This window comes from Arachis stenosperma, chromosome 9 (assembly GCF_014773155.1).
Source record: "Arachis stenosperma cultivar V10309 chromosome 9, arast.V10309.gnm1.PFL2, whole genome shotgun sequence".
In the NCBI taxonomy this organism is placed as follows: Eukaryota; Viridiplantae; Streptophyta; class Magnoliopsida; order Fabales; family Fabaceae; genus Arachis; species Arachis stenosperma.
Genome location: NC_080385.1, coordinates 82,577,261 through 82,589,450, shown reverse-complemented (window position 1 = coordinate 82,589,450; position 12,190 = coordinate 82,577,261). Strand labels below are relative to the sequence as shown.

The window sequence follows — 12,190 nt, the reverse complement described above, 5'->3', positions numbered from 1 at the left end:
GGAAATCATAGTAAAATTGCAAGGAAAGTAAATCTACGCTACTCAATTGCAAGGAATTAAACAACAACAAATCAAGTGAACAATAAAGGAACATGAAAACATAAATTGCATTAAAGAGAAATAGAAGAACAAAAGTGCATCAACATAAAAGTAGAGAATTACAAGAATTAAATGCTAAACTAGAGAGAAGAGATGTAGAAGAAGAAGAATTACAAAAGGAAAAGTAAATCAAAGCATGAAATTAACCTAGATCTAAGAGATCCTAATCTAGATCTAACCTAATCCTAATTCTAGAGAGAAGTGAGAGCTTCTCTCTCTAGAAAACTAACTTTCCCTCCAAAACTTAAACTAAAACTAACTAAGTGTCTCATCCTTCTTCAATCCTTGGGTTAAATAGTATCAGAAATGAGTTGGATTGGGCCCAAAATGCTTCAGAAATCGCTGGCCATGAGTTGCACTTTAGTGAGTCACGTGCAACATTGGCGCATACGCGTAGAGTGCGCGTACGCATCCTTAGACGCACAGAAACCATGGAAAATCTTATATCCCTTTGAAGTCCCGGATGTTAGCTTTTCAACGCAACTAGAACCGCTTCATTTGGATCTCTGTAGCTCAAGTTATGGTCGATTAAATGCAAAGAGGTCGGACTTGACAGCTTTACGATTCCTTCATTTCTTCATGAGTTCTCCATTTCTACATGCTTTTTTCTTCATTCCCTCAATCCAATCTTTGCCTTCTAAACCTGAAATAACTTAACAAACATATCAAGGCATCTAATGGAATCAAGGTGAATTAAGTTTAGCTATTTTAAGACCTAAAAAGCATATTTTCACTCTTAAGCACAATTAAAGGAGAATTTACAAAACCATGTTATTTCGTTGGATACATGGGAGAAAAGTTGACAAAACCCTCTAAATTCAACACAAGATAAACCCTAAAAATGGGGTTTATCACTGAACTTGAAAATTCTCAAGTTCAGCGTGGGCCCTAATAACCCACATGGTCCCCACGCTCCACTTTAAGGCTTGCGAAGATTATTATTTATTCTGATTAAGCTTTAAAATTATTTTAAATAGGAAAAATATTATTTAGTTTTTAGGAAATATATTTTACATTAATTAGGATTAGATATAAAAGGGAAAAGAATTAGCCCTTCGAGCTCTTCTCTCTTCTCTTCAACCTCATTCCGCAATTTAAAGTTTTTACGAATCCTAGTTTTCTCTCTGAACCATGAGCCACTAAACCTCCACTGTTAAGGTTAGGAGCTCTGTCTATTGTATGGATTGATACTATTATTTTTCTATTTTAATTTATGTACTGATTTATATTTCAAGAATTGTTTTCGTTCTTTATCTTATGAATTTGTGTGGAACGGAAGTATAACTTGAAAAAGCTCTTTACTTAAACAACAACTTGAAAACATATTCTCCTAAATTTCTAATTATCTGGACTTAACGGAATACGTGACATATAATCCTCTTATATTTGGGTAATTAGGATTTTTGTGGCATATAAATTAGAATTGAACTTCACCCTCTAATTGGAATTAAGTGACCAAGGAATTGGCGGTTGATGAATTTTAGAGGAGACTAAAAAGGTCTAAGGAATTAGGGTTTAGTCACTTATAGTTTGCCATGAATTAAATCTTGCATGATTAAAATAGTTAGTAAGAAAAGTCAATCCGAAAAATAGATAACTCTGAAGCCTTAGCTGTTTCTCCATATATTATTCACAACTTGTTTACTGTTTGCCTTCTAATATTCTGAATTTACTGTTAATGCAATTGAACATTCAAACACCATTTTCTGTTTGTTTGACTAAGCCAATCACTCAATCACTATTGCTTGATCCATCAATACTGGTGGGATCGACCCTCATTCACCTGAGGTACTACTTGGTACGACTCGGTGGATTTGCCGGTTAGTTTGTGGTTATAAATTCCACACCAAGTTTTTAGCGCCGTTGCCGAAAATTGACTGTGATTGACAACTATTTGTTGTTTAATTGCTTAGATTAGATAATTTTCATTTTAATTAATTTTTTTGTTATTATTAATTTTTTCATTTCTTTTGTTTCCTTTATTTTATTTTTTTCCTTGCCTTTCGTTTCCCATCCCCCTGTCCCCTGGTTTTTTTACTTCGTTTTATTTTTTTATTTAATTCTCGTCCGTTCTTTTTTACTTATTTATTTTTCTTTTTATTTTAATTTTTTGTTTTCGTTTTGTTTTTTTTTTCATTATTTTTTGTTATCTTTTTATATTTTATTAGTTTTATTTTATTTTTGTCTTTAATTTTTTATAAAAAAATTTTGCATCTTATATTTTTTTCTCTTAATTTTTGAAATAAAGTTTCGTGTCCCCTTAGTTATTTTACTCCTTTTTATTTATTAGTTATTTTATTATCTTAATTATTTAGTTTATTTTTTTATTTTATATTTCTTTTATTTTCGTTTTCTGTTATATTTTATTTTATTTTTATTTTTTATTATTTTTATTTTTTTTATATTCTTTCTTCTTTATTTGCCTATTTACCACATGGTGTGTTTAATTCTTTTTGGTATTTTGTGCTAAGAAAAAATAATAGAGAAAGATCACATGGGTTACTACTCACACCCAATGAGTGATTCTTATTATTGTGGATGGAAGAACTACTCAAATTTTGGTTGGCAAAGTCAAAATCAAAGAAACTTCAGTGCTCCATGTTCCAACTATCAAGAACCACCATCTCCATGTTCATACCAAGAACCACCACCTCTCTATCCATATCAAGAACCACCATCTTTCTACCCATATCAAGAGCCACCATCTCCCTATTCATACCAAGAACTATCCTCTTTTTACTCTTATCAAGAACCATCATCTCATTCTTATTCTTATCAAGAACTATCATCTCCTTCTTATTCATATCAAGAGCTACCATCTCCTTATTCATATCAAGAACCATCAGTTCTTGAGCTTCTCATGAAAGAATTCATACATGATATAAGGATAAGTGTCAAAAATGTAGAAAAATTTGTGCAATTGATTATCAAAAGAGTTCATACCCCAGTTAATTAGAGAACTTTTCACACTCACACATAGAAGAAGAGGAAGATGCAAAAACAAATGAGGAAGATGCACCAATAAAGAAGGAAGATGCACAAACAAAAGAGGTTGTAAGGGATGAAAATAATTATGGGAATCTACACTCTAATGAAGTAGAGAGTGGAATAAAAGGTGAGTTTCTTGAACCACCAATTCAAGAAGTTCTTGATGAAGGGTACACTCCAACCATCACACAACACCTAAATTCTAAAATAAAAAAAATAGAAGGCAACCAAGGAAAGCACTGAAAAGGGGATTGTGACCAAGAAACAGAAGAAAATATCCATGAAAAAGAGAAAGTCAGAAAAAAACAATCCAACATCTACCCCAACAAGCAAGGTGAATCAAGCTAATCACAATAAAAGAAAGCTTGTTAGGAGGAATTTATATCAGGGGGCACTAATTTTCACCTCTCCCCCTTTGGAGACATTTCTTTTAACCAACTAGAAGAAGAGGAAAAAAATTCAACAATCAAGTGTCAAGCTAGTGACATTAAAGAAGCGCTTGTTGGGAGGCAACCCAACTACTTGTATCCTTGGTTTTGCAGTTCCTTTGGTTTTAATTTTATAGTTATTTTAATTTTAGCATTATAGTTATTTTATTTTGGTTTTAAATTACTTTATCTATTTTTTTAGAATTTTTCTTGTTTTACATTGTTTTGGTTATGCAGAGTGATTAGAACAGGAACAAGAGCAATTAAAAAGAATTTTTGACACCCTGGAGTTTTTCTTTGCTTGGGGACAAGCAAACTTTTAAGTTTGGTGTTGGAGGACCATAGCCGGAGGAATGAGATGGTTACCAGCATAACTGAGGTGGTTGAGTTGCTTTCATTCTATTTCCCCTTCTGTTCTTATTTTGTTGCCTTCTGTTTTCTGTTGCTTTTATTGCCTGCATGATCTTTAGTACTTCCAGTTCTTAGATTTAATTTCATTCTGTTATTTTCTTTTAGTTTAAAAAAATGTTTCATATATCGCTCACTGAACTTGAATCTAAAAAGAAAAGAAAAGAAGTGAGGTATTGCATGAGAAATTGAGTTATATTTAAGAGTAGTCTTATTTACTTAAATGTGGTGGTATTATTTGTGATTCTGAATGCATGATATGAACAGTACATAGTTGAACTTGAATCAAAGGATGTTGGTGCATAAGGAATAGGAATTTAGAGAACTATTATGAATTTTCTCAATTAAACAAAAGCTTAATCCTTGAAGCAAAAATAAATAAATAAATAAATAAAAGCAAGGTCCAAGGCTCTGAGCATCAATGACTAAGGAGGTCAAACATGATTAAAAGCTCAAAGAGTTGTTTCCTTAGTCATATTCTTGTGGTTCTTGTGTCAAGTAATCCTTGAGACAGAATATCTAGAGTCGAGGCCAAATACATTTAGCAGAGTATGCCAACGGCTTTGAGCACCATTGTCTGGGAGTAACTAAAAGAAAAATCAGATCTTAAAGAGAGTTCTCTAGTCAAGTGCTTGTGGTGTTTTTATGTCAAGTGAAGTTTGAGATAAAACATTTAAAGTCACGGCTAGACTCAAAGTGCAAAGCACCAATTCATTGAGAAGTAAAGGATGTATGCTGTGTTCAAGGATTAAACTGGAGTACAAAGAGCAGAGAATTCATAATATGATCCGGATTCTAATTCCGAATGATAGTGACATTCCTCTGATTCAAAGGAGAGTGAGATGCCAAAACTGTTCATAATTACAATAGATAAACCCCACTTTAAGAAAAGACATGAGCATAACTGAACTCTCTCTTCTCATGCAAATTCACATCTTGATCATGTACTAATTTTGGTTGCTTGAGGACAAGCAACAATCCAAGTTTAGCGTGGACTCCAACGCAGAAAGGAAGAATCACACATCATTCATGCTGAACTTGAGAATTCTCAAGTTCAGCATGGACTCAAAGAACGCCAAAGGAATTTGCACACTGCCTCCTCCACGCTGAATTTGGGAATTCTCAAGTTCAGCGTGGACCTTAATAACCCACATGGTCCCCACGCTCCACTTGAAGGCTTGCGAAGATTATTATTTATTCTGATTAAGCTTTAAAATTATTTTAAATTGGAAAACATATTATTTAGTTTTTAGGAAATATATTTTACAATAGTTAGGTTTAGATATAAAAGGGAAAAGAATCATCTCTTCGAGCTCTTCTCTCTTCTCTTCTACCTCATTCCGTAATTTACAGTTTTTACGAATCCTAGTTTTCTCTTTGAACCATGAGCCACTAAACATCCACTGTTAAGGTTAGGAGCTCTGTCTACTGTATAGATTGATACTATTATTTTTCTATTTTAATTCATGTACAGATTTATATTTCAAGAATTGTTTTCGTTCTTTATCTTATGAATTTGGGTGGAACGGAAGTATAACCCTTGTTCTAACTGAGTTCTTGCATAACTTGGAAAAGCTCTTTACTTGAACAACAGATTGAAAACATATTCTCCTAAATTTCTAATTATCTGGACTTAACAGGATACGTGACATGTAATCCTCTTATATTTGGGTAATTAGGATTTCTATGGCATATAAATTAGAATTGAACTTCACCCTCTAATTGGAATTAAGTGACCAAGGAATTGGCGGTTGATGAATTTTAGAGGAGACTAAAAAGGTCTAAGGAATTAAGGTTTAGTCACATATAGTTTGCCATGAATTAAATCTTGCATGATTAAAATAGTTAGTAAGAAAAGTCAATCTGGAAAATAGATAACTATGAAGCCTTAACTGTTTCTCCATATATTATTCACAACTTGTTTGCTGCTTGCTTTCTGATATTCTGAATTTACTTTTAATGCAATTGAACTTTCAAACACCATTTTCTGTTTGTCTGACTAAGCCAATCACTCAATCACTGTTTCTAGATTCATCAATCCTCGTGGGATCGACCCTCATTCACATGAGGTACTACTTGGTACGACCTGGTGCACTTGCCGGTTAGTTTGTGGTTATAAATTCCACACCAGCAGCGACAAAGATTTACAAGTTTTGTTCCGATGTCGTCGGTAATTTTCTAAGGTGAGGGGACCCCTGAGCTGTTGGCCAAGTTTGTAGATATAGTCTCTAGTTCAGAAGGTTCTAACCGGAATAATCAGCCTTCAATCATGGTAGTCTGCTCTAGTTCGAGGCCTATTGAAGCCCCCTCATCTCTGCCCGTGATTGAGCTTGAGGCAGTTTTGGTTGCTTTGCCGTCTTTCGCTGCTGAACTAAACCCATGATGAGCGAATATTTTATACGCTTTTGGCATCATTTTCATATAGTTTTTGTTATGTTTTGTTTAAGTTTTATTATAATTTCATAGGTTTTAGTGCAAAATTCATATTTTTTATTCTACTTTGAGTTTGTGTGTTTTATGATGATTTTAGGTATTTTCTGGCTGAAATTGAGGAGCTTTAGAAAAGTCTAATTCAGAGACAGAGAAAGAACTGTAGATGTTGTCATATTCTAACCTCCATGCACTCGAAGGAGCATTTCTGGAGCTACAGAAGACCAAATGGCGCGCTCTCAATGGCTATGGAAAGCTAACATCTAGGGATTTTCAGAAATATATAATAGTTTATACTTTGCCCTGGAAATGAAGGCCCAAAACTGGCATTCAACGTCAGCTACAAACGCCCTAGAGGGAGTACCAACTCGTGGCTTCACCCCAAGCTCAGCCCAAACACTCAATTCAAGTGGGCCTAAGGATGGATTTCGCACCTCTAGTCTATTCTATCATATTTTTGTACTTCTTAGTTATTAGATTAGTATATATAGAACAAAGATCACCCTTATTCAAAACTTTTACCTTATGCCATATTTTCGAATACATTACCACTTTCTGTAAGCTCTGAGTCACTAACCTCCTAGGTTAAGGTTAGGAGCTCTGCTGACTTTTATGGATTAATAATATCATTCTTCTAGTTTAATATATGCTTAATTCTATTCTAAGATGTATCTTCGTTCTTCATCGTAATGAATTGGGCGTGCAACTTGACAGTCATCCCTATTCTACACGGGTTCTTGCGAGTCCTTGACGGGATAGTACTGAACCAGAAGCTTGATTATACATCTCCTAGACGGCTAATCCACGACTTCGTAGGAGACTTGGAGACATCAGTTCAGCCAAAGTACGGGGCGATTAGGGCCTTGTGGTAGAGGCTAGAATCAGGACACAACGTTCTCTGATCCGGAAAATCCGACCTTGTCTGTGGCGCTTTGAGTAGGATCACCAAGGGAATGGACTGCAGGAGTTTCACCCCACCCCCCATTCAGATTGGATGACACTGACCTGGGGCTTTGAGTAGGATCACCAAGGGAATGGACTGTAGGAGCTTCACCCCCACCCCCATTCAGATTTGATGATTAATGACCACTGACCTGGCGTTACTCACTTACAGCCATTGTTATCAAAACTGGACCGGTTCGACCGAAAAACCGGTGAATTGGACCTTATACCAGTCTGGTCCAGTGATTAGACTGCACAAGGTAAGGAACCGATGCGAACCAGTCAAATCCAGAGTGAACCGGTAGAAATCGGTCAATCTCGTTAAAGACCGGTCCAACCGAACCATTTTAATTTTAAAATTTTCTCAAAATGAAATAGATGGGATTCAAACCCCATCCTTCAAGGAGATAAATGATAGACACAACCACCAGGCAAACTTGCTTGTTACTAGTATATATGCAAATTAAAATACATATTGATATCTTTCAGCAAATAATTTACTTTTATTTTAATTTTAATTTTAAGCTCACTCCTTCTTAAATTAATCATATTTTTATTTAACAGTAATTATAAACTCATTTATAATTTTTTTTTCATAATTATGTAATATCTATTAATATTATTTTTCAATAAATACTTTTAGTATATAATAGTATAATAGATATAAACTAATTAATAAATTATTATAATTCAAAAATAATAGTTATTTTAATATAAAAACAAAATAAAAATATTTATGATAGACTAAAATTAACAAAATACTTATTGTTTCTGTTTCATATTGTTTAGAATAGCTAGATATTTTTAAAATATTAGTAAAAATATGCATTTTAAATTTTTTATTCTAAATTTTTGACTATGTTTTGTTTTTTATTTACATAGGACTGGGTCAATCGGTTCAAGTGTGACCCACCGGTTGAACCAATGGCTCAGTGACCTAGTAACCTAACTAGTTCGATCACCAGTTCGGTTTTGATAACTATGCTTACAGCCTGCTATGGAATGAATCATTAGAAGTTGAAGTAGACAGTGAGAAAAGTTGATCCAGAAGGAGGAAGCATCTCCGAAGCCTCAACCGTTCTCTCATCACTGATTTTACACCTATCTAGTAACACTTTATTTATTCTATTTTTATGTGTTTTTCCAAAACAACTATATTTTCTATCCGCCTGGCTAAGATCTACAAGATAGCCATTGCTTGTTCAAACCAACAATCTCTGTGGGATTGACCCTCACTCACCTGAGGTATTACTTGGACCACCCGGTGTACTTGCTGGTCTATCTGTGCGAATATTGTGGAGTCAATTTCGTGCACCAAGTTTTTGGCACCGTTGTCAGGGATTGTTCGAGTTTGACAAACTACCGGATTATCCTGTTGCTTAGAATAGGTACTTTTTAAGGTTTAGTTTCTCTTTTGTTTATGTCTTTTGTTTTCTTTTCAAAAAATTTTCAAAATCTTTTCTTTTCTTTATTAATCTTTGTCTTGTGTTTGAGTCTTTTGTTAACAATTTCGAACTTTCTTGGTTTCTCTTTCCGAAAAAAAATTCAAAAACTTTATCTTTTGATTGAGTATAGTGTCAATTTTTAAGTTTGGTGTTCCTTATGTGTTCTTTATTTCCTTTAATTTTTTAAAACTGTTCTTTGGTGTTCTTCTTGGTATTCAAATTGTTCTTGTTCCTTTTCTTTGTTTGATCTTAAAATTTTTATGTTTGGTATCTTTTAGTTGTTTTTCTTTAAAATTTCGAAAAAACTAGTGTCTTTGATCCAAAAATTTTAAGTTTGGTGTCTCTTGGTTGTTTTTCTCTTTCTTCATTAATTAAAAAAATCAAAATTAAAAATATTTCTTTTATCTTTCCTTAATTTTCGAAAATCTTGCTTTCTTTTTTTTCTTGATTTAAAAATTTTAAAGTTTGGTGTTTTCTTGTTAGTGAGGCCAAATTTTAAATTTCAAATCTTATCTTTTAAAATCTTTTTCAAATCTTTTCTTTTAATTAGATTCTTTCCTATCTTATCTTTCTTTTAAATTTTAAAATTCAAATCTTTTTAAATCTTTACTATCTTTTCAAATTTGATTTTCAAATCTTTTTAATTTAAACTCGTCTCTCTTAACTTCTTTTTAAATCTTCATCTTATCTTTCTTTTTATATTTAAAACTTTCAAATTTTAAATCTCAACTTTCTTTTAAAATTGAATTTCAAAATCAAATCTTTTAATTTTCAATTCTTTTTAGTTAATTAGCTTTTAATTTCCTTCTTGTTTTTTGAATTCAATAAATAAATAAAATAAAAATAAAAATATTTTACTTCTAATGTCCCTTTTTATTCTTAATTTTCGAATTCTTCTACCCCCTCTATTTGAATTCTTCTTCTCATTCCTCTATCTTCATTCTTCTTTCTTCTTTATATTTCACTGGGAGTTCTCTATACTCTAACATAGAAACTCTCATTCTCTTTCTTTCTTGTTTTCTTTTTTTGTTCATGAGCAAGAACAGAGATAAAGAACCTCTCTTTGATCCTAATTCTGAACCTGAGAGGACTCTAAGTAGGTGTTTACAACAAGTTAAAGCACAACACTCCAGAGGAAACCTCACAGAACTTTTCGAAAAAGAAGTTGAAGATACAAACATGGTAGCCGATCCTAATGTGGAGGCGATGCAAGGAAGGTTCTTGGTGACTTCGCTGCACCCACTTCTAACTTCTATGGAAGAATCATCTCTATACCTGCCATTAGAGCAAATAACTTTGAGCTGAAGCCTCAATTAGTCTCTCTAATGCAACAGAACTGCAAATTTCATGGACTTCCACTAGAAGATCCACATCAATTCCTATCTGAATTCTTGCAAATCTGTGACACTGTTAAGACCAATGGAGTAGATCTTGAGGTCTACAGACTTATGCTTTTCCCTTTTGCTGTTAGAGACAGAGCTAGGATATGGCTGGATTCTCAATCCAAGGAAAGCTGAGACTCTTGAAAAAAGTTGGTCAATGCTTTCTTGGCCAAGTTCTTTCCACCTCAAACTATGAGCAAGTGTATGGTGGAAGTTCAGACCTTCAAACAAAAAGAGGGTGATTATCTCTATGAAGCTTGGGAAAGATACAAGCAACTGATTAGGAGATGTCCTCCGAACATGCTCTCAGAATGGACTATCCTAGGTATTTTCTATAATGGTCTATCTGAGATGTCCAAGATGTCCTTGGACCATTCTGCTGTTGGACCACTCCACTTGAAGAAGATGCCTGAAGAGGCACAGGAACTCATTGAAATGGTTGCAAACAACCAATTCATGTACACTTTTGAGAGAAATCCTGTGAACAATGGGGTAGCTCAGAAGAAAGGAGTCCTGGAGGTTGACACTCTGAATGCCAAATTGGCTCAGAACAAGATCTTAACTCAACAGGTCAATATGATCTCTCAGCATCTGACTGGATTGCAAGCTGCAGCTGACAGCACTTAAGACACCTCCTATGATGGAGATGCTTATGATCCATATCAACCCACTATGGAAAAAGTGCATTACATGGGAGAACCCTATAGAAACACCTACAACTCTTCATGGAGAAATCATCCTAACTTCTCATGGAAGGATCAATAGAAGCCTCAGCAAGGCCTCAATAATAATCAAGGTGAAAGAAACCAGAATAGGTTTATCAGTAATAAACCATTTTCATCTTCTCAGCAACATATGGAGACTTCTAAGCAGAGCCTTTCTGACTTAGCAACCATAATCTCTGAACTCTTTAAGACCACTCACAGTTTCATAACAGAAACTAGGGGTGTGTTTGGGGTTCACGTTGGGGAATAAAAAAACTCGTTTGAATGTCTTGAATGTCCCATTGCTATGTTTGCCAATTTTTTGGAACCCCTAACCCAGAAGTGCTTTCATCTCTGAACGTACGTTCACGTGAAGCTAAAAATTCAAGCTTCTGCATTCATGTTGGGAAGATTAATTACCATTAGAGGAATTAGGTAAGAAATTTATTTCATATCTTCCAACTGTACCCTTCATTTCTTCTATAAAAAGGATGTCCATAACCACATAATTTCACAGTAGTTCTCTTACATATTTTTTTTCATCAAACTCTTTCAGATTTGTTTCCATCACTGCCAAGGTAAAGATTTTAATTTTTTTATTATTTTTTAGTTCTTTTTTTCATATTTTTATTTTTTATGTTTTTTATTGTATTTTTTATATATATGATAAATATTTTTCATATTATTTTTTTAGTATTCTAATGTTATTTTTTTATTTTCTATTGTTATATTTTTATTGTATTTTTTTATTTCTATGACAACTATTGTTGATATAAATTTTATTTTTTTTAATTTTATTATTTTTTGTTTATATAAATTATTTTTTTCTATCCTTTATCGTACTATATTTATGTTATGTATAAAATTTTTTATTTTTTTATTTGATTTTACTCATATAAATTTTATTTACTTTTTATTATAATTTTTTTGTTCATATGATATATATTGTTGGTTGTAATTATTATATACTATGGTTGTATGATTTTTTTGTTTTTGTTTTTTATTTTTATTGTACTTCTTACTGTACTCTATTTTTGTTTTTATTATATACTATTTATAAGTAACAAAAGAGTCATAAATAATAAAAATTTATAGTCCAAAATATACTAAATTAAAGAGTACTCACGGAACTAAAATAAATTATAAAATATTTTCTTTTTTATTTGACATTATAAAATGTATAATACTCTCTTTTATATTTTTATTTCTTATTATTTTTTAGTTCATATGAAACTTTTTTATCATTTACTGTTCTTTATGTTTAATATGTAAGGTGTCTTTTTTATTTTTATTTGACTTTGTTCTTTTTTTATTTTTTACTTATTTTTATCATTGATCTTTTTTATATTATTTTTTCACTGTTC

The 12,190-nt window shown here is 32.6% G+C and overlaps 1 protein-coding gene across 1 annotated transcript in view; it reads left to right on the top strand.

Moving 5' to 3' along the window:
- Positions 1–3,962, top strand: part of LOC130950741 (uncharacterized) — a 32,751-nt gene extending 28,789 nt beyond the window's left edge. Inside the window, exon 4 of the mRNA XM_057879310.1 lies at positions 3,753–3,962. Within this exon, the coding sequence (XP_057735293.1) occupies positions 3,753–3,757 (5 nt within the window). The 3' untranslated portion in view covers positions 3,758–3,962. The remainder of the gene's footprint in view (positions 1–3,752) is intronic.
- The last annotated feature ends 8,228 nt before the right edge of the window (positions 3,963–12,190 follow it).